We start from the raw sequence: 24378 nt of genomic DNA on the forward strand, positions 1-24378 counted from the left end.
TTGCACCTATTTAAGCATGTTGTGTTTTCATTTCATTGCACTTCACTTCTCACTTGCATATTTTAAAGTTCGTTGTTCACATATGCAATCCACTCTAAAAAAGTTGTTTTTGGTTAATCAAGCCATTTTTTAGTCATTCTAAGCTTGACCCATTTGTTACTTCATTCTCCGCAATCATCTCATACACTTTCCCTATCAATACTTTGCCCAAATCTGTGTTTTTACACAACAAAAGCTTGCTATGGACTCCTCATATGATGATGTTCTTATACTATGGAACTTTCATATAACAATTGCACAGGTACATCACTCTGCAATGCCAAAAGAGTTTGCATCAACAAAGACAAAGATAAGAAAAAGATGAAGTACTAGTATGAACAGTATGACAAATCCATTCCACAATCACAAGTAACTTGCTACAGTGATGAGGTTCGAGATATAGATGAGCGCACATGAATATGGAAAATTTTCTCATAAGAGTTGATGTTAAAGCCAGTAAGAATATGACTTGGATCAAACAAAGTCATATTCATTTGCTGTCTACCTTTTCTTGTGGTAGCTTATGAACCCGAGTTCATCATTGCATGTGCAAGACATTTCGATGCAACCTCTAGAACTATCAGTGATTAAGACAACAATACCATCACTAATCTTGATACAGAGACTATTGATCGGATTTTTCATGTTCCTCAAACTCCATTTATCACAAGCATCACTAGACAAAAAGCCATGGAGCGGTGGAGCGAAGATAGTATTACAATAATAGATAGTTTCTATTATCTCTGTTTAGTGTCTAATGGTTATCTATTGTAATCGTCTATAAATATTAGAATGTTTCTAATATTTAGTTTTCTATATCTAGAATAGAATGTTTCTATTCTTTACGATTTTTTCTTAAGGAAACCTTGTTCAGTCTCTTGTATAAATTGATCTCTTGATCACTATTAATAACAAACAAATATTTTTCAAATACTTCATAATATGGTATCAGAGCCAATACACTAAATTTTTTTAAAAATAATAATAATTTCTTGGTTGAAATTATCTGCCTTTTATTTTCGAAATTATGTACATGAATATTTGCTTCCAACTCTCTATAATCCGACTAGGGCTTTCGTTCAGAGAGATCTGAATCTACCAACTTCTAGTTCGGTTTTGCAACCTATTTTTGTCCAAATCTGGCTTTTTTTTTGCACATTTTGCCTATTTTTGTTGGTTTTTTGTAGTAGGGTTGTTTTTGTTCAAAACCCTAATTTCCTGAACCAGATTAAAAACAAAATATAGATTCTTGGTGGATTTTTTGAGGTCTCAACTGGGTTGTCTATTTTTCTTGGGTGCCTCAATTTTCAAGCCAGCTGATAAAAAAACTGACAACATATTCTTTCTAAGTTTTTCAAGCTCTCCTTTGGGTCACCCTTCAAATTTTCTAGGTCTCTAGTTTTTGAGGGTTGCATGTACTTGCATATTTGTTGCATGTACTTGCATGTTGTTTGCATGTGCTGCTTTACTAGGCGAAGTATTGTGTTTTGTCTTCCTTAAAAGTTCTTGTGAGTTTTCATAACTTTTGTCCTCAAAAAATAAATTTATGATGGGTTTTCATATTTTTTTCCTTAAATAAAAAAAAATTCTTATGGGTTTCAATTTAATTTTTCCTTTAAAATTTCTGATTTTAATTCACAAAGATGTGTGGGATTCCTTTGTGGGTTTGTAATTTTTTCCTAAAAAATTATCTGTTAGGTTTTACCATTTTTCCTAATAAACAAAGCTTTGTATTGTCAAGTTTTGATTGTTTTTTCACCTCAAAAATCATGTTAGGTTTTGATTGAATTTTCACCTCAAAAATTATGTTGAGTTTTGATTGGTTTTTCACCTCAAAAATCGTCCAGTCTCCTGTATAAGTTGATCTCTTGATCACTATTAATAACAAGCAAATATTTTCCAATTACTTCATAATAGATAGTTTTTACTATATCAAATTCATTAATGACAACTGGTTGATTCAAAGGAGGCCCAATCTTTCCCTAAAGGCATGCAGAGGTCAAGGAGTAGATCAATGATCTTATCACATTGCTTAGTCACCTAGCTAGGCTCAAGGATTCAATATTTTCATACGCTTTAAGTAAATAGCAATAGGAAGATTTCATGTAAAGAGCAATTATGTTATAAGTACAAGATAACATGTCCTTATACAATTAACTTATGTAGTCAAGTTGCAACTGCATTAGGCATGCAACTTTGAATAAGTCAAATTAGTTAGTTAGAGAATAATTCAAGGTGGTTGAGAATTTCCCCTTTAACCTCTACCTTTCTCTCTCCTATTTTCCTATATAAAGGAGAGAGCTCATTGTAAATAATCATCTTTTGGCAAAGCAAAAAAATTCTGTCAATTTGTATTGTGCACTCTAAGACTTTGTGCTTGGATGTAAATCTAAATTGCTATCAATAAAAGAGGCAATTTGTTTTCAAACTTCATGTTGATTCAAGGTGTTATGTGATGATATTTTTTGGATATTGATTGTGAGTTTTGGAGCTTTGATCAAGAGGGATCTGAATTTATTTGTGCAAACTTTGAGCTACCTATTGCATTTAAAGCCAATTTGAACTTTTGAAGACTTTGTGCTATAGGGGAACAAGTTGTAATGGATAGTAGTGGCTGTAATCACATAGAGTTGAAGACTTTGGACTTCAATTGTAAGTTTTGTTATTGAATTTGAGGCTATCCAATTGAATTTAAGTCACAATTTTGTAAGTTGTAGTCACTGACGTACAATTTTTGTAGCCAACACACAGATTCACCATGGATTCTCTCACATGGTGTTGCTATGGTGTGACAAAGATGACATCCACCATGAACCATATCAGAGAGTGGATCCATTGTAACTTCTCTTGGAGGGGTTTTACTTTAAGCTTCTGTAATGGGCACCCCTGGATGTCTCAAAAAACTATACCAATTTGCTGAAAAGAATTTTGTCAAACAGTTTGCATGCAACCTCTTATTTCTCCGTTTAATGTTTTAAACCCCTTATAACTCCGGAAATCAAACGTTTATTTGTTTGTTGTGTTTTGTGCATGGAATTGGTATCATATAACATAAACAAGAAAGAAACTACAATAATATGCCAAGTGGAAACGAACTGCTGCTAATAAAATGTTATTTTCAGAATTCTTAAAACCAAATAGATGGCAGATTTAACAACTCACTAATTACTTCAGCAGTATTGACATAATACTTTAGCCCATGCTTTCGAACTTGCTGCTACAATACTTTGTCTTTCAATCAATCCACTACCTTCGTAATACCATTCCCTCAAAGCGGCATAAGCGTCGGACAAGTAGTGAAGAAGATATGAGCAAAATACCAAATCTGCTTGTAGCCGGAAATGCAACTAAACTGCCTGATAATGAAGCCGATAACAGAGAATTCCAAAGGCCAAACCTCAAGGGAATGACGTCTAGAATGTTACAAGAGAGGATAAACGTCCTCAAATGCCAAGAACGGAGCTGCAACTCACACACCAATTTCTTCTCATATTCAACCTGTCTAATGAAGCCACAAATGCTTCCTTTTATTCTATTTCCAAGGGTCCGCTCAACTCATATGGGCAATGTGGGATAAAAGATGTATAATATATAAAACATATATTAAAATACCCCTTATGTCTCCCTTGGGTACACATCACCATAAAATAAATATTAAAGTAACACTTTAATATTTTACAATTAAATTAGACGTTAATTTAACAAAACTTCAGGCATTAAAATGTATTAGCAATCGAACTCCGAATAATGTGAGTGATAGCTCATCGGAAAGCTCTCACCGAGGAGTATCAAATCCAATCACCAAAATTGACCTGCACTGTGTCTTGCCGACTTACTAAAAAATAGTAAGTATGCCTGAAACTGAGTAAATCAACTTCGTTTTTGCCCAAACTGGAAATGACTAGGCCAAAACACTCCAGGATCCCATTAAACCCTTCGTTAGCCCTCGAGATCATGTAGAACAAGGCTAACGCACACACACTTGGTCAACTACTAAAAGAACGTGAAGGCCAAAAGATGGTATCATTACGAATCCGCCCTCTTTGAAATTGCTTGTCCTCAAGCAATTAAGTAACATAATGGACTCCAACCTCCACCTGGATCCCAATAGGTGATATCCATATGGAAGTTAAACCAACTGCAAATCCACATCATCAGGACCAACCCCTGTAGCCTAGCATTCAAAACTTGTGCTGATGAAGTCAGAATGTCACCATAAGGCAACTCCATAGAAGATCTATGAAACGTCTTCTTCCCTTTATCCATCCACATAATATATATTGGACTGGAATGCATATTATCACCATCATGCATTGAAAAAGATGTAGTTGTAGGTGAACCATATGTACTCATGCTAACTGTATCAACAATAGGTGTTGCCGCATCGAAATATATGGACATAGGAACAACATTAACTGCTGCAACAGAAAATTGAACTGAATTTGTAGTTGATGAAAACTCATAATCATTAACATGTGTGGCTTCATTAGAAAATACATCAACCACTGCATTTATACCATTAAACTCCTCATTGGATGCTTCAACTGACATAGAAGTGGCTGCTGATATGATATTATCCTCGCATTCTCCTAATTCCACTATTGCTACGTCATCATCCCCTGACAAGGCTTCGTATGTGGTCTCCTGACTTCGCACGCATGTCTCTACTAACTCTGCCGAAATGCCCACATCACCAACATCATAGCTGGCTGGCTCTATACGTGTCTCAATCCCACCTGAGAAATCGACTACCTTCTGCTCTTGAGCAACATACAAATCATCAATGTTGATGCCCATCTGTCTAGCCATAAGCTGCAACATCATATCCATTCGCCTATTCTGCTCCTGTTGCACATGTTGCCCCTTCTCTAATGTACCCAATAACTGTCTGAACATCACATCTTGATCTGGACTAATATACATCTTTATCTAGCTATCAATATGATCTCCACAGGATGGTAGGACTTATAGCTCTGATACCACTGTAATGGGCACCCCTGGATGTCCCAAAAAACTAAACCAATTTGTTGAAAGGAATTTTGTCAAACAATTTGCATGCAACCTCTTATTTCTCCGTTTATTGTTTTAAACCCCTTATAACTCCGGAAATCAAACGTTTATTTGTTTGTTGTGTTTTGTGCATGGAATTGGTATCATATAACATAAACAAGAAAGAAACTACAATAATATGCCAAGTGGAAATGAACTGCTGCCAATAAAATGTTATTTTCAGAATTCTTAAAACCAAATAGATGGCAGATTTAACAACTCACTAATTACTTCAGCAGTATTGACATAATACTCCAGCCCATGCTTTCGAACTTGCTGCTACAATACTTTGTCCTTCAATCAGTCCACTACCTTCGTAATACCATTCCCTCAAAGCGGCATAAGCGTCGGACAAGTAGTGAAGAAGATATGAGCAAAATACCAAATTTGCCTGTAACCGGAAATGCAACTAAACTGCCTGATAATGAAGCCGATAACAGAGAATTCCAAAGGTCAAACCCCAAGGAAATGATGTCTAGAATGTTACAAGAGAGGATAAACGTCCTCAAATGCCAAGAACGGAGCTGCAACTCACACAACAATTTCTTCTCATATTCAACCTGTCTAATGAAGCCACAAATGCTTCCTTTTATTCTATTTCCAAGGGTCCGCTCAACTCATATGGGCAATGTGGGATAAAAGATGTGTAATATATAAAACATATATTAAAATACCCCTTATGTCTCCCTTGGGTACACATCACCATAAAATAAATATTAAAGTAACACTTTAATAGTTTACAATTAAATTAGACGTTACTTTAACAAAACTTCAGGCATTAAAATGTATTAGCAATCGGACTCTGAATAATGCGAGTGATAGCTCATCGGAAAGCTCTCACTGAGGAGTATCGAATCCAATCACTAAAATTGACCTGCACTGTGTCCTGCCGACTTACTAAAAAATAGTAAGTATGCCTGAAACTGAGTAAATCAACTTCGTTTTGGCCCAAACTGGAAATGACTAGGCCAAAACACTCCAGGATCCCATTAAACCCTTCGTTAGCCCTCGGGACCATGTAGAACAAGGCTTACGCACACACACTTGGTCAACTACTAAAAGAACGTGAAGGCCAAAAGATGGGATCATTACAGCTTCTCTCTTAGAGAGAAGAATTCGATAAAGTAAATTTAAAGAAATCAGTGACGCTAAGATTCCCTCTTAGCAAGGGCTTCATTCTTCACAACTTCAAGCTACTTTCAAAATGCACTAACTTTACTTTGGTATGAGACTTGGTTAGAATATCAATCGTTTGTTCTTCACTGGTAATGTACCTTGTCTAGAAACTATTGTATGGACTATTCCCTCTGAATTACTACGATCAAAGTCATCAAAAATTCACTTGGCAAATATTCTCGCAACTCTCTCTGATCTGATCACAACAATATTCATAGTAGTTTCTCATACCTAGATCTACTTGTCTAATTTCATAGTAACATGAGTGAATGTAATGACAAAGAGAAACATATATGCATTTGATCTCAAAACATTTCACATGCACAGTCAATTGGCATTCTCAAATTATACAACTCTGATGAAGTACAAAGGAAATTAAAATACATCTATCAACCCATTCAATCATGACTTTCAGTAACCAAGATTGGTTCTAGAATACCACGGTAATACATAATTCATGAAATAAATAGGATCAGATTTCGTTTGATTACAAGACATGACCTGGTTTGGCAGATTTGATATGCTGAATATAATGGAATTTGATGCAAGAGGATGCCACCACTATTGATCACTGCAATAGTTTTACTCGAGGAATTTGATGCAAGAGGATGTCACCACCATTGATCACTGCAATAGTTTTACTCGAGCAAGACACACCCGGTTTCCTTCACGGGCTTGACCTGATGGAATATTGTCACTGATGTCAATAGTACAATGAGAAAATCATTGATGTCAAAGATGCGGAAACAAAAAAAAAGGAGATTGATAAGCATGATAAAGATAATTGAAATCTACAACAGTGATATATTGAATGATATCTATGAAGCAATGGAGCTTGTATTTGAAGATGTAATTCATAAAGATATGAGTTGAAGCTATGGGTGCTATTAAATAAAGATATCAAATATGAATATACTTCATGTGTGAACAAGGATATAAGATATAGAAGACATCGTATTGTAGAAAAGCTTAATAAATATTATTATTGCAGGTTTCAAGTATAAGTTAATGGTGGAGCCCGTTAAACCCATTTGGTTGCAAGAATTGCTGAATGCGGAATTCATCTATGCTGGAATAAGCTCTCTTTTGGAATTTATGCATTCTTAAAACAAGTTCTGGAATATCATTTGAACCTGTTTGGTTGTTCTGGAAGAGGAGTTGGCAGATACATATTCTGTGTTTGGTTGCAACAATTGAAATAAGAATTAACTTTGAATAAGTCATGTACACCTCGTCCACACAAAAAAAATCAACCAGGACCCTCTCCAACAAAAAAGTTTTTATATATTTTGGGTCACTTTCAGCTGAGGAACAATTTCGCCATTCAATCAACAAACATTGATAAAATTTATATGAAAATGAGATTGAGGGAACAATTTTCATATGCAACTTTACCTGTAGAGTTGTTGACAGGACAATTTTGCCATTTTATGTTCCAGATTGGGAGGCACCCACTTAAATAGCCACAACTTTCGCCCTCTTTAAACTTTTCCAATTTAATTTTTGCACAGCAGTAAAAAGAGGGGTTAATGGATTGATTTGGATATCATTTCCTCAAGGAAGTTGGGAAAATCTCTGCAATGATTAACAAATTTTTTTTGTATTACTATGGAGTTGGACTGCAATCCTTCGGTAGGAAAAAATGCCATGGCATATGAGCAACAATCTGGTGGGAGTCCTACTGTTTGTGATTCTCTTGCTATCAATCCCCATTTTAGTCTCGAGCATATGGCTGACAAACAGGCATGACACCAACTGCAAAAAGTTTTTGCAAGGCCCTATCATAATCATCAAGCTCCTAAAAATGGCGGTATCACTGGCGGGTTTGATAAGGGCCTGCTTTAGGGTTTTATGGCTGTCTGTTAGAAGAAGTCAATGCAGGAAAAATACATGAAAATGGCACTTCTTGAGCTCTTGAACCATAAACTGTTGTATGCGCGTGTATTTCCTATGCACAAAAGAACCCCTCTTTTTTCCCTCCATTAGTTGGCGCATGTTGGTGGACCTGACCAACTATTAATTTGGTTTACAAAAGAGTGAAATAGGAATAGGTTATTCCTATTCCACCTATTTGGTGGGAAGTCCGCCATGCCCATTTTGGGGTAAAATTAGAATAAATATATTCTTATTCTACTTTTCATTTTTGCAACCAAACGCTTAATTTCCGAATTCTCATAGTCAAATTTTCCTATTTGCCTTCAATTCTAGCAACCAAATGGAGAGTCTGCAATATTTACTAATTTATGTATCCCAAATGTTAAATCAGCGTTGGAAATTTCCATGGAAGTCTTCGAATTGACTAAAAGAGTTTATGTATGGCCAAAACTACTACAGCAGTGACCAATATTATAGAACACAGCAGTCAGAAGATATAAACAAATATGCTATCTAGAGTGTTCATATTAACACAGGAGAAATTAAGGAAAACACACACTGAGTAAATCAAACAGGAAGATGAATTAATGACAAACCATGTTCAGGGAGCAGGCAAGTGAAATAATGAAAGCATATGCAGATATGGATAACTCAATCCAAAACAGTCTTTAAAACAAAAAGATGATTATACTAATGGTGAATATTCAGAAATAATGAAGTTCACAATGAAGCCATATACATGCAAATGACTTTTCTTGGAGAAGATGCGTATTCCCAGCAGTAAGACGAGTCAGCAAAGAGAGGAGATTATAGTGCGAGTTCTGAAGGGTAAGAAGATGGTTATACTTCAAGCAATACGGAGCCCAGTAGAAGTACAAAACAGAAAAACCCAGATAAGACAAAAAAAAAAAATGCCAAAAGAAGTCTGGATATTATAAAAGGCCAAAATAAGTCTAGCTGTGATTTTCTGGGCTTGTATATTTCAAAAAGGCAAGTCAACAAAAAATCAATGCAATTACTACGAGCACAAGTCAGTAACGTAAGAAGATGAAGAGAGGATGAGAAAAAATAGAAGAGGGGCACAGTAAAAGATAAGGAAATATATATAATCAGAACTATTGATCTGATGCATATAAGGTATACATAAGAATCAGAATTTTAGAGTGGTGTGTAGAACATAAAAATGAATATATGAAAAATAAGGAGTAAAGAGATGCGAAGTATGTGAAGTGTGCAGAAGAATGTATTAAGGAAGTAATATCAGAAAATAAGAAAGAGGTTGGAGCAGATCAATGGAGTTGGTAATATAATACAGTGTTTATATAGATAAGTATGATAGAATAATAAAATAAAATTTAGGAAGGAAGATTGTTCCTTTATAGAGGAAAATATAAAGAAAAGTATTTTCAGATATAAGTGAAGATTTGAAGCAGATATAAATATCAGATTGAAGATAAATTCTGGAACAAAGATATCCATCATCATTTGAGTAAGCAACATCGCCGAGGTGGAAAAAAAGTTTGAGAGTAGTGGGTTGGTGCACATGAAGACAGCAGTGGGGGTTGGTACTTCCGATAGTTTGGTACCTGCAAAGAGTGGGAGTTGGAGCTGCCAGTGAGTTGGTACTCATTAACATAGGGATTGGAGCCTCTAGTAGGTTGTTGCCTACAAACCAATTTGTAAAAGAACAACTTTATATGAAAGTATTTATTTGCCATGGTTTTCTCCGGCATTGGATTTCCATGTACATCTCTGTGTTATTGTGTTAATGTGCATAATTGTCTAATTCATTGTGGCAATTGTTTGGATAAAAGTATTAAATTGACAAATTTGTTAATATACTGATTCACCCCCCTCCCCGCCGTCCCCGCACCCTTCCCCCCCAGTATATTTGTGTGCTCTTCATGACCAGCTTTAGAGATTGAGGTGGCAAGAGGTGTCGCGCAGTTCCAAAACAATATGAATAATAATTAACAGAAAGCCCGATGCATAAAAGGGGTCGTGACAAATAGGTGGCCGCCCAAGCAATTAAATAAATGACCATAGTCAAAGTCAAGAAAATATATAAAAGTAAAGGTGGCAATATATGCCTAACTCATGTATAAATCAGTTAATATTAACTGATATAAACATGGTTCTGCAAGCAAAGGTGGCAATATACACAATATATGCCTAACTTAGAATCTATGGTTCTTCAATCAGATATAAACATGATGATTTGATCTCCAAAGATATATGTAATGATATGGGTCATGACTGAATGCAATACAAATATGTGTATATGTGTATCAGAATATACAGAGGCTGATATACATACACACATATCATGAAATCAATCATCATATCATTATCTGACCAAAGCTACCATTTCTTCAACATAAAGAAAAACAAGTGTCCTAAAACACTACTTAAATTGCTGCTACCTCTTCTATCTTAACTTACTACACCTGAACACATATTTTACATGTGCACACGTTTATCTTTGTTTTCTTATTTGAAATTTGAAAGTAGAAATTCTAAATGTTTGGCTATTTCCTGTATGCAACAAACTATCTGAGACAGATGATCACCATGCTTGCCATGTCAGACTTTTACCAATCCACTTGGTAAACAGAACTGCCAAAGTAACAAAGATAAGCAATTACAGGACTACCTAAGTAATGCTCTTTCTTTGGGCAGCATAGAATCATGAATGTGTATTGAGCATAGACCGTTTCTTTTTGTTTTGCTGTTCCTGATTGAATCGTTGAGCTTAGAATTCACGTTGTTGCAGGCAAGTACTTATTGGATCTCGCCCCATATAACATTCTTTTGTCTCGGGTTGTTTAGTCCTGAAGATTTCTGACCCAGATGCTTGAACAATATCCCGTACTATAGGCATTTTATTTTCCATTATTTTCTACAACTGATCTCATCTGTGAAGATAGAAAACTGAGAAAGATAAGAAAGTCACTAACCCAAATAAAAGGAGATAAGCTGTAAAATCATGGATGCCATTAAAGTGTTCTATCACATTTCTATATGTTCTTTGAAGATCATGAGCAACTTCTTCAACAAATTTTCAAATGTCAAAAGAAAGTAATCTAAGGTAGATCATTTAAAATAGGTGATAGTTCTTTAAGTTATGTACATGTGGGGAAAAAAATATAGAAATACATTTTTAATATTAAATTAATCCTCTTATTAATTAAACTGCTGCTTTCAATCAAATATAAGAAATTGAGATTCAAGTCATAAAATCTATCAGCTCACATAGATTCTTTGATTTGGTTATCATATTTTGACAAAATTTATATAATTATAAAAGGGATTGCGAAATGTTTATCTGGTAAATGAGGAAAATTACATTTAAAACTTGGGTCATCAGAACACACTATTTCTATGCCCCTATTGTGGTCTACAACTGATAGAAATTCAGTGTTTCTTAGCACATTGATCTGAAAGTTTATAAATGATATTGTTCTGTTCATATTTTATTCTGCAAAATTGCATCTTTATGCGAATGCAATTTTTATTTCTCAGTTTCAGTATACTTTATATTATTGAGTAAATCTTTAGTATCTTTTATGCAGCTACTTATGAGGAACGCCGTATGAAATTGAGAGCAAAATCAGAAAATAAATGTGTAGCCTCAGATCATCAGAAAGCCATTCGCTCATCTAAAATGGTTACTAAAAGCTACAAGGGAAAGAAGCTCCATTTAGACAACACATCTGGACATCAAACAAGAGATCCATGAAGCTAAATTTCTCACTTCCAAACTGTACTTAAAAGTTTATCTCTTAACGTCTTCATTATAGACTTGGCTATTTTTTATTGATTTAGAATACATACAGGGAATACTCCAGAGACGGATGAGCTACATAACACTAGTCAGAGCAAACTTCTGGTACTTCCTAGATAAATTTTGTGGGAAGCACATTGGTTTTACTGTTTTACACAACATTACAAGCTTAAATTTACAAAAAGGGAACTGCCCAAAAAATGTATGTTTATTTTCCAAGTCAGGGATTGTAAGATAAAAAAGAAACTCGTTTTTATCAAAAATAAATAAAGAAGCAAAGACAGCAAAGAATTTTTCTACCTCTTGTTGCTGATGCATAAATTTTATTTTTGTGTTTCCTGGTTGGTACAAGACAGCATTGTTCTGGAATTGGGCAAGTACAACATTTGTTCTTTTATATAGTTATATTATTGGGCTCATATTAATTTTCTAGGAATGGCATGTAAAGATGTTGCATGGGCATTGTCTTATTGAAAAATAATGTTGCATTGTGCATGGATTGTGATGGAAGAACCAAGCCTATCAAGTAAATATGTAATGTTCATAATTCAATAGTTACCCACTGTTCGATTATACAACAGGAAATGTCAGTCTGCTTTTTCAAAAGAAGAATACAAAGATGGCATACAGAATCAAGGTTTACGCGTTTTCCTCGCACTGTAAAATTAAAAAATGTTTATATATAGTCTCATTTTTTACAAGTAACCATATGGGGAGACCATGTTGTAAGAGAAACAAAAACAAAAAGGCATTACAGAACATAAAGGTATACATAAAGAAGTATTGAAATTTTGTTGGGAGGTAATATCATTTATCCTAAGGGCATCTTCTATGATTCATATACATTTTGGTGTTCTGATTCATTATGCAGGAGATTACCCAACTTTCATATGAATCTAAGATGCACATTTAAAATGCAGGAGGAAAAGTAAATTTGGTTGGCACAGTGGTTTGGGATTTGCATGCTTATTTGTTTATTCCTTATTTGTGGGCCTCGTAAGTTTTCTAGCCTCGTAGATGTTGAAAACATTCATTCGATTATTCAAGCTTAATTGCCAAAAATGAAAGAAGTACATGTAAATAAAACATCAAAAAAAGGAGGGCACATAAGACAATTTATTAGTATTATTATTTTTAAAAGCAGCTTAACAAGGGGACTGTCCCTTACATAAACAAAGCCTAAAGGAAAAATATCAGGCCATCAACAGCACAAAGACAACACAACAGGTTCTGACAACAAAGACAAAAAACATAGCACAAAGCCTAAAAGCCCTTCAAATGAAAGGTCAAACTCCCACCACATGAGAAGATGAGTGAGAGTTTGGAGAGCAATTCTTCCAACATTGACAAACAATTGTCCAGGTGATTCTAACCTTAAGCTCCCCAACAAACGAAACTCTGTTAGAGCAACCATCAACACAGACCAGAGTGCTGAAGAGGTAGCTTAGTATCAGCAGAAACTTGCTGAACATTAGCAGAAGCCATAGGATTAGAATGGGCCACAAGGCGAGCGGAGGGTTCACCAGATGTAGCAGGGGTAGCATCCAGGGTTGCAGCAGGAGTGGCAAAATTCTGATTCCAATCAGCAGCATGAGCAATGTTTGGATTTTTAGCAAGGGTCTCCTTTTCATCAGCATACTGTGAGTCCTTAGAAGAAGAATCAGAAAGAGAATCTAAAGCACGTACTGTCAAATGATCAGCACTAGCATCCCTCCACCAAGTAGCAACACCATTTTGTCTCACAAAAGCATAGTTAGTAGCCATGTGCCAAATAGAAAAGCAATGCTGACAATGGAAGGGGAGGCTGTCAGAATCCAAAAGTTGAGTCCATGGCCTCTCTCTGACCATGAGCATCACATCCCTGGGAGCAGAGTACCAGATATCCATATCAACAGAAGTGTCAGGGAAAGTGGAATGGCCCAATGTAGCAATAGCTTCATCCATCTTCAACAAACAGCCAAGAGAGTTACCAATGGCCTCAAAACAGTATTGTATCTGGCACCAATTTCCGATGAATGTTTGTTGAAATATCAACAAACTTTTGTCAGATTGCCAACAGAACACCCTTACAAATCTCGCCAGAACAGCAATGGACCTAAAGTTGAACTATCTTCATCGAATAATGGCACAGAAAATGGAACCATTTTTCGTTGGAAAATCAATGAAAACATGTCCATCTTGCAACGAACTATAACCAGAAAAAAATGCAAAATGTCACTTTAAAAGCATTAAACAAGCACCAAAAGTTTGTCTCAATTTTGACAATGTGGAGCATGTATATGTGAGAAAATCGCACATACAACAACTTCGTCGAACATTTTGGTGGTTCATTGCAATTATGGGAATGGGAGCATGTAATTATGACAAAAATATTGCCATACATATAGCAATATCTTCAGAGTTTTCGGTGGTTCGTCGAACTTGTGACAATGTGCAGCATGCCATTATGATGAAAACATTGTCGAACATACGACTTCATCGGAAGTTTCAGTGATTCCTTGGTTGGTTTTTGTCGAAATTGCAACAAAACTTTGTAGTATTTTATTTTAAAATATTCGTTCAAGTGTATGCTGTTATATACATTTCAACGAATTTTACCATTGGTGTGGATGAGTTTTCTAGTTGGAGCCTTGTGGCTATGCTCATTTTAAAGAACCATGATTGTTGTCTTAAATTTGCTTAAATATAAACAAAACCAGAACATTGTCAAAGTCAAATAGATCACTACAAATGTAGAAAGAACCACGATGAGGATGAGAAGAAAGGAGACTTTATGCAAAATGTAGACCTTGTCAAGATATTCACTACATAGTCCACTTACAAAAACGACCACTTCCAAAGATAGAGGTCAAGCTGGGGGTTTTTAATGGGACTAAAAAGACTTTTATGCCCAATTAATCAATTAACATGGGCATCAACGAAGTTGATGTCAGCACTCTGAAAACAAGAAGCTTCACATACTTTCTACCAAACGTTATCAATAAGACCAACCCAACCAACGCTCAGAGCATTCAAAATGAAAACGTCCACTTCATTTGTATGTCGTAAAACAACTCATCAAGAAAGAAGTAAAAATCCACAATATAAAAATCATACAAAATATACTAAGCCAAAGTATTTTACTTTTAAATGACCGTACTTGGACTAATTAATATAAATCATAGAATAGAAGCAATCACATTTTTAACCATACAAGCTGATTATGAAAATAATATTCTAAACAATCCATTAATAAGGTTGAAAAACTTTTCATTAAAATTAAACCAATAAATTGTATAAAAGTTTAGGTTCAGATTGAGATTGACCTCAGAGAGGAAGGATCGACCAGAGTCTGAGATAAATATATACCAATGATATACACTAGATATGATTCAACACCATGAAAGTGACATATTAAGGTATAACTAAAAGAAAAATACTTGTCAATGCCCTCGTACAAGTAATATTGGTAGCTTTAGCAATGACTCAAAAATAAAAGTCCCAAAAGAAAAGAGAATATCTATCATACAGAGAATTTTAAGTGGCCCTTCTTCTAACAACGTTTCAACAGAAAAGGTTCCATGATTATATACAATTGTGAAAGCAATTAGGTTGAAATTCAAATATGGTCCAAAAATCCCATTTGATACACCAAGATTCATATTTCCTATTGAGTACAATTGCTAGCCTAGTTGAAGGTAGTCAAAAGAAAAAGAAAAAGAAATCAAAGTCTAGGATCTCTACTTGCATAAGGAATATGTTTCATAAAGCATAATAGACATCAACTAACCCTACAGATTTGATGTGCTCTATGGAACAATTGTAGATAAATTTAAAATCTCCCAAAACTGGAAGATATTTTACCTATCACTCAGCTATGAATATTTAGATAAATTCAACAAAACATGCAATCCTCCAAGCTCTAGGAGTATGTTATTATAGATCGATGCTTGAATCATTTAGCATCATTAATCAAGAAAAAGGTAAGGACTCCTGAACTTACACACCTTCCATTTTTATTAGACATGCCTACGACTTGCACAGACCCAATAATTCTTTTCTTACCAACAACATGAGAAACCTCTTCAACTCCTGCAATGGTTCCTTGAATATTGGATAAGGGAGAATGGAGGCTCTCTTGTAAGCATTAAAATCCCTCTATATGCATTACAACTGTAGCGAGAACACAATAAAATAGCATCAACATTAAGTCAAATTCATTAACATTGAACATTGCAAATTTAAAATGCCCGAGGTAACAAGAAAGTTAAAAGACATTTTAAATACAGTCACTTTACCTCCTAAATTTTCAGTTGTTGCAACAAATTTGAGACAAATAGATTTCAACTGGGAAGAATGGTGTTGTTCTGCAAGAGCCAAGGTGGTGGCAATTGTATCAATGGTGGTTTCTTCACACAATTTCGCTTCATAAAGCAAACTTAGCCTACCCAAACTATAGCGATGTGCAACTACTAGCAAGTGTTGGGCCATTAATGCAACAGTGGATGTTGCCATTGTGCAAGTGTCCTAATTGACATGAATTCAAAATGTGGAAGCGTATAGAAAGCACATGAACTATTTGACAAAATGCCCATAAAAATCTAAATCTCATGGAATGCTATGATTGCATGATATGCACAAAAATGACTTTTGGTGGTATTCTCTCAAACTCCTTCAACTGATAAAGTACTCTGGATGGTATTTTGTATGATTGCTTTTGTAATTTATTTATTTCAATGAATTCTCCAATTTTTGTGATAAACATGGTATTAAGTGTTATCTTACCACAACCTATGTCAACCTATGCCCTTGTTGCAATGTATTCAAAACGTGGAAGCATATAGAAAGCACATAAACTGTTTGACAAAATGCCCATACAAACTTTAATCTCATGGAATGGTATGATTGCATAATATGGACAAAAATGACCTTTGTAGGTATTCTCTCAAACTCCAACTAATGAAGTACTCTGGAGGGTATTCTGTATGATTACTTCTGTGATTTACTAATTTCAATGAATTCACCAAATTTTGTGCTAAACATGGTATTAAAGCGTTATCTTACCACAACCTATGCCTCTCTTCAAAATAGTGTTGTTTAAAAGGGGAATCATACAATTACAGAGATGATATGGTCTATGTTGGAGCATAGAAATTTCTTGTAGAAAATGTATACTATGGAGTGCCTTTTGATTTGGTTTCCCCTATAATGTCCCTTGTAGGATTATCTCTAATTCTACACTTTAATGAGTCAATTGTGCTTATGGTTCTTATAATCTTGATTGAAAATATATAATGAAAACATATTGCTATGTAAACTAATGTCAAGAATGACCTCAAGAAAAGGGCTTAATAAGTGATTCTTATATAAATATGAAATGCTCTAATAGACCACAATATAACCTTCCTTATCTGATGCAAATTCCAATATGTTGTTCCAAGAGCAGTTGGTTTTGAAGTCTAATATAAACTCCATCATACAACATGTCTGATAATTATATACAATAAGGTGTTTGGAAGAATCTATGTGAAACAAATGTATGGTAACACCCTAAGTTTTGGGAAATAAAAGTAAGATTACTCATCAATTTGCTCTTAACTATTCCATGCCGAATCACCTTAGTTATCTGTTCGATGCATTTTTTTTTATGGTAATGGATTTGATCATTAATTGAATATTATTTAGCAATAAAGAGGAATGAATTAACTCCATTCTAAGACAAGTTCTATCTTTTGTTGTGACTTCTAATAAGAGATCAAGTAGAGTTTCAATATACTAAAAGGGAGATGTTTTAGCTATAGAGGGAGGCTTCATCAGCTATCTTCTTGTGATGATCATAAATAAGAGGGAGTATTTTTAGAATCTCTGCCAATTTTATACATGCTTGGTATTTTACAATTTACGACTCTTGTTGGAAAAGAGTTTCAGCTGTGATTTTCCTTGTTAGATTTTGAGACTCTTGTTGGAAAAGAGTTTTCAGTTGTGACTTTATAAGTTATATTCATATGAAATTAATTGTAAGGGCAACTTGATAACTCTTTCACTTATGGGAAATTCATAGAGAGCATCATGTAGAGAGAGTTTATGATGTCATCAATTGAAAAAGTTCGTGATGGAAGTTGGAAGTCATCTTGAGAGTATTTATCAATAACAAAGGTTCTTACAAGGGTGTCAAATAACTGATATAAAACCTTCAATTAAATGATCTAAAACCCTCAATAACAGAGTTCACCTAGTATTTTGTAGAAGACTAAGGATAACTTTAAGAAACCTCTCTTGGAAAAAGTATTTAAAATGCTAGTGAATCCAACATTATATGGGCAGGGAACTTTTCATCTTGAGGGTGATTTTTTTGTTCCATGTAGGGAAATAAAATATTATACGTTGGCGAATTTTTTCTTGCCCTAACAAAAATCATTTTAAATGTGACGAATAAAAAAACTCCTTGCTGACTAAAATAAATGTTGGCGTTTTTTTATTCTTGCCCAAAATTAGTTTGTAATGTTTGAAGTGAATTATTTTTTTTGTAGGAAAACAAATAATAATGGTCTTGGCTAATCATTGGTGGTAAATTGATAAATTATTTAATTTGAAAGCAAATTTTCTAAGTGTAGTGGCTAGCAAACTTTAAGGCTTTTTGGTTGCCAAGTGTACTAACTAGTGTCCATTATTAATAAGGTCAGTGTCACCAACTTTTCTGTCGTCACTTTGGTATTATTAATACTTTACTTCTATCAACCATTGGTTAATTAGAGATCAACAACAAAAGAAGCATTTTGGGGCCAGTTACTCGAAAAGACTTGGAGCTACATAAAGTTTTTTGGAATGGAGACACTAGCAACTTGGCAAGTTTTGCACAACAACAATTAACTGGAATCATAAATGCAAGATTGACACTTATAATGTGAGTACATTTCCCACACTTGTGAATTAATTGGAATATGAAAACTAAAGATATGAAAGATCACAAACAATTTAATGCTAATAAAGAGCCTTCAATTCCTCTTTCACTATCAAATTCTCAATTCTATTTTTGGTTCTCGGTTTTGGTAGTTTGCAAAACTTCTTAGGTGTTTGGTGTAGATATGTTTTCAATTACAATAATCAATTGGTTCTTAGTTTTGATAGTTTGCATAATTTCTTAGGTGTAGACTTTTTTTCTAGACTCTAGTTTTGTCATGGATACACAAATTAGGTTGAGATGTTGAACAATGGATCTGCAAAAGTGCTTTTTGGGCATGACACTTGATGATGTGCTCGCTATTGTTTCCAAGGAAGATTCCACATGGCCTTCTTTCCGTTATGCTTTGTTCATGGTCCTCAGCCATGAATTCTTAAGAAACGAGAAGAGGTATTGTGCGTGCACAGACATTACCTCTCGCTTCCTTCCATCTCTTCTCTTGGGAGGGAATTAACTAGACATTTTGATGGTTCTATGTATCATTTTTAAAGAAACATTTTTAGAAGACAACGTCAAAATCCTTGTATTGGCCAAGCAGTTATTGGGAATTGGCATCCCTTTTGTAGATGTAGCAGACAAGTGTTGGGAGCATGACATAAGGAGCATTGTGCAGAAGCAACCCTTACAACTGGGCATGAATGAATGACAATTGACTCATCATCGGAAGGAGGCATAACTCAGGATGGATTTTTTGGGGAAGTGGTTGTTGTTGGATGATGTCGGTGACATTGGCTTCACATGGTTGCACAAGTTCAACAAGATTATCATTTCCAAGAGATTCATCATGGAGGGGCTTGAAGACCTTTATGATTGAAGGCTTCAAACCATGTTCCGTGTTCCTTGTTCTAACCTCCTAGTTCCTTGTTTAATCAACCTGTGCCCTTAGGGGAAAAAGTGTTTTAAGAAATCTTTTTTTTTTTATATAAATAAAAACTATTAGTAGTTACTTTGGATTGGGCTTTGCCCTTGCATGTAAATTACGAAATAGTAAAATCAAACTGATTTAGTCAGCTATTTTGAATATCTATGTTATGAATATGTACAATCTCAAATATTATTAATGAAAATAATAGTTTTTGGCTTCTCAATGCATTGTTATTGTAAATGTGTGAACTGTTGATGGTTGCTCGATTTTGTTTTTACAAATTAAATTATCTAGTTTCAACTGTAGTTGTTATAGAGTGACGAATCATGATTTTCTCAAATGCATTATTAAAATGTTAGTTTGTGACTATTATAAAAAATTAATTGTTAGACTATTAGAAAACAAAACAAAAAGTTTCAATATTCCCTTTAGGGTTTCATATTTGATTCATGAATTATAGTCAAAGATTATTCAAATGAAAATTTGTAATATGTATCATGTATGGTTTGAACTCCGGTAAACTTCAATAATTCATAACAGATGAATTCAAGGTCAGGCTAGTGTCACATAGTTCTAGTTATATAATAATAATTATTAATTATTCTAGTTAATAGTTATAATAAGTATAATTAATAGTAATTTAGTTAAAAATATTAAATAAATAAATAAAAACTCTATTAAAGATAAAGTTTTGATGCATCATGTAATTTGAATTGTATAAATTAATAACTATATTGATTTGAAAATAAAATGTCCAAATTATATTATTTGAATTTGTGCTCGACATACATTGAACCTGGGGTGGATTTGGATAATCTTAATAATCTAGAGTTCATCCTCCCAAATCTTTTCAAGTTAAGCAAAGAAAGGACAGTGTATGTTTTTCCTCCTGGCAGCCAGGTTACCAATTTTAAGGAACCTTGGGAAATCATTATGGTATGTTTGAAGAAGGAGGATGGGGATTAATGTTATTTTGGCTGTAGGTTTTATACAGACCATGTCTTCTATGTTTTCTAGTATTAATTTGCATTAGAAGGAGTAGATTTTGTTTTGGCAGATCCCCCTTAATTTTTTTGGGCTCATTAGGACACTACTTATAGCATAGAAGGAGATTTTTGGTTAAGTAGTGGATAGGTTTCTGATAAGCTCCCCAGGCATAAGGGGTTTTCTCTTTCTAGTTTTGTTGGCCTCCTTTTTGTCTTGTCGCCTTAGATTCTGCAGCTATTTCAAGGATGAAAGTGTTAAGTGGTAGTTAGATTCCTTCCTCTATAGAATGGGTTGCTGGTTGGGCAGTTTTCTTAGTTTTTCCTTGCTTATTAATCTTCTTATATTTTTTTGCCATTTGTAACCCTCAAAGGATTGTATATTTTTTCCTATATATCAATATAGTAAACTCTGTGGTTTCTTTCAGTTTGACTCTTCACGGTTTGTTTTTGTTTATATATGAGTTGTATTGGTAATGGTAATCTAGATATAAATAAAGAACCCCTATATAGTTTTGAGAATCATAATCTAAATTAATCATGTAAGATTTGATCACTATGATATGGGTATATCGGGTATAAGTATCAAAATATAAGCATCTAATGTTAAGCATTAAATCTATCAAACAAAATTTAAGCAAGAAGACAAATTCAAAGTAAAATGTTAAAGAGCTTTAACAAACAAATTTTTCATATGATTCAAGATCAAAGACTATAGCGTTTATTTTCTCTTTTCGAGCCTGGTCTTGTTCTGATGTTCTTTTCATTTTTCCATTAAGTGTTAAGGATAATTTTTATAATCTCAACTGATTAATGAGGGATGACAAAAATCTAACAAAGTATTAAACAATAATCTAAACACTCCGAGACACAAAATATTTAGTATCGATGAATCATAGAAAAAAGGTTAATTAGGTTTTTAAATACTTACAACTCAATAATATATCAAAAATTTGTATCATAAAGCTGCCCATATTAGATATAAGGAAATCCAATCAGAAAACCAGGGTTAACTAACTTGATGTTTCCATTTTACAAATGGATCTAACATTATATTTGAGTTTCATTATTTATCAGTAGGTAAGGAAGGTGTAATCTCATTATCCAGGATTGTAGTACAATAGTAGTTACAAGGAAATGAAGATCATACCATCTTGGCATTTTCACCCGAGCCTTTGAATTGCAATTGTGTCCTTTATAAAGATCTATTTTTTTGGCAACAATATGAATCTTATCAATTCAAATGTATATAAAAATAAAGAAAATGGTAACTTTTTGAGACTAGGGTATGCCCGTTTTAAACATGTAATAATAAAGGACTATGGTCCCGAGCAAGACTGGAGGTTTTCTTCTGCATTCTTTCCTACTAGTGCCTGTTTGAATGGAGATACTTTTTTTTTTTTTTTTTGTATTTATATTAATATAATATACAAGGCTTAGGCCATTTACCGATTTAAAAAAAGTTCAAATTATAACCTATGTAAAAATGTTCATATAAATATTGAATATTATTTCATTACTTCCTATTTTCAAATTTCCAAATCTAAAGTTATTTAAATATCATATCATAAGAAATTATTATATTTTCAATAATATTTTTAATTAAGTAAAAATTTTATAGCTATCAAATTAAGTTATCATTATCAAGTAATTATTGATTATAATTTTATAAATATTATAATTATCAAGCAATTATAATTTTATATTTTATATTTTCAAAAAAAAAAAATTTCATGTTTAATTTTATTCTAATCCAAATTGAAATTTTTTTAAGTTCAAATTATTTTATAACCTCAAATGAAAATCTTGTTTTATAAAAGTATAGAAATGACATTTCAACAAAAGTTTTGAAGTAGTGAAATTCAGTATATTAATATAACTTAATTTTCATTTGGGCAGTAAAATCATCATTCATCAAGAGATAATTTGTATGTTTTAAATAAATTTATGCACTGTATGATTTAAATACTAGTTAATAAGAGTAAATCTGATAAATAATTTAATGCATTATACAACATTATGACAATTTAATATTTGTTATGTAAAAGGTTTAAGGAATTGATCTAGACCGTTGAATGAAGATAGATCAATGACTATAGTTCTATTTTGCCCTAATTTTATAAGTTATAAATTAAAGTTTGTATCTTTCTGAAATTAGGATACATGTCCCAAATTCACTCAAAAGTCAGTGTAGTAGTTGTAGTCTTTCTTATGTTTGACCATTGATTAAAAGAAAGATCAACATTCTGAGATGAACTTCAGGTCAATTTGGGGAATGTTTCCCCTTGTGCCTAGATTCATCTAGAATTGTGACGTGTTCATTCATTGCTTGATTAAGTGTCACTTAAACTTTGCAAATTGCACAGTGTTATAACTTATCATGATAGGAATTGAATCTTGATTTGACTCTATTTCGGGCCTAATAATTAATTTTAAAAGTTATAATGTAAAGTTTATTTCTTCCACTTGAATTAAGACATGTGTCATCTTGTCCCAAGTTTAGTGACAAGTGACGACATTGATAGTTGTACTCTTAGTCTTAGTTAATCTTGACTGTTGATTGGAAGAAAGATTGATATGATTTTCAGTTCAATTTGGGGGATGTTATCACTATTGGCTAGATTTATTTGGAATTGTGACACATGTCATAATTTTTAGGTCAATTTGGGGAATTCTATCGTTGTTGGCTAGAGCATCCATAATCATGACACATGTCATGATTCTAGATGACTCTAGCCAACAATGATAACATTCCTCAAATCGACTTGAAGATCATATCGGGTCATTGGTTTTTAAGTTCTCTTTTTGTTATTTAATTTATTTAAGAATTGTAGTTGTACCAATGTATTATATAACTAATTATTATGTACATTATTGTTACTATTAGTAATGTTAGTAACTCAATAATGATAACTTACATATACATTGTACAAAGTATAGTACTTTAAACCATTAATAATTATTAATTACTTCATTTAAACTTTTAAACTTTTGCTTTTAATATTTTTAGAGTATGAAGTTTTCTAGAGTCTGAGATTGTAGGGTTTTCAATTTTTCAAAGACTATGATTGAATTCTAACGTATGTTCTAAAGACTAAAACTTGAGGATCACAAGAGTACCTATTATCTGAGTCTCTGCTAGCACCAGTTTGACGCAACTAAAATTCAACTTCAAATAATCGAATCTCGATTCTAGGTATTTAAAATTTCCAATTTTGTTTGGTAGTGCACTTGCAACTGTAGAGGTCTTAGGTCTAGAATTTGTAAATCAAGGCTTGAAGTTTGTGTAATAGCAATAGCACACATGTGCAAAACAAAGTAAAAAAACCTCCAATATGAGTGCAAGCCAAAAGAAAGACATAGTAGAACTTAAGACCACTGTGCTAAAAGCCCTAGGTTTTACTGATGACTATCATGGTATTTTTTTATACTATTATCCATATGGGAATTATACATTCATTTTTTAATGAATGGAAAGATCCACATAAACAAAGAAAATATTTCAAATTTAATAAAAATATCAGTGCACATACAAATAAACTAGTTGTGTTGGTTAGTGGATTAGCAAACCTAGTGGTGCCTGAAGTATTCTCTTGCCCAGAAATTGTAATGCTATGTGCTAAAAAATATGGTGAAAATAGAAAGGAAAGTGAAATTTTATTTGTAT

General features: G+C 33.4%; 1 protein-coding gene across 7 annotated transcripts in view; it reads left to right on the forward strand.

The window, feature by feature from the left end:
• The window catches only part of LOC149553589 (Pseudouridine synthase family protein), a 321934-nt gene extending 309712 nt beyond the window's left edge, over positions 1-12222 (forward strand). For all 7 annotated transcript variants that reach the window (XR_016353129.1, XM_089789008.1, XM_089789006.1 and 4 more), the window contains one exon: positions 11712-12222. Coding sequence is in view for 6 of the 7 variants with exons in the window: in XM_089789008.1 (XP_089645134.1) it covers positions 11712-11878 (167 nt within the window). In the remaining variant the exon portion in view is untranslated. The remainder of the gene's footprint in view (positions 1-11711) is intronic.
• The last annotated feature ends 12156 nt before the right edge of the window (positions 12223-24378 follow it).

The sequence above is a fragment of the Cupressus sempervirens genome, chromosome 6 (assembly GCF_028749045.1).
Source record: "Cupressus sempervirens isolate cs-2001-9-10 chromosome 6, ASM2874904v1, whole genome shotgun sequence".
Lineage (NCBI taxonomy): Eukaryota > Viridiplantae > Streptophyta > Pinopsida > Cupressales > Cupressaceae > Cupressus > Cupressus sempervirens.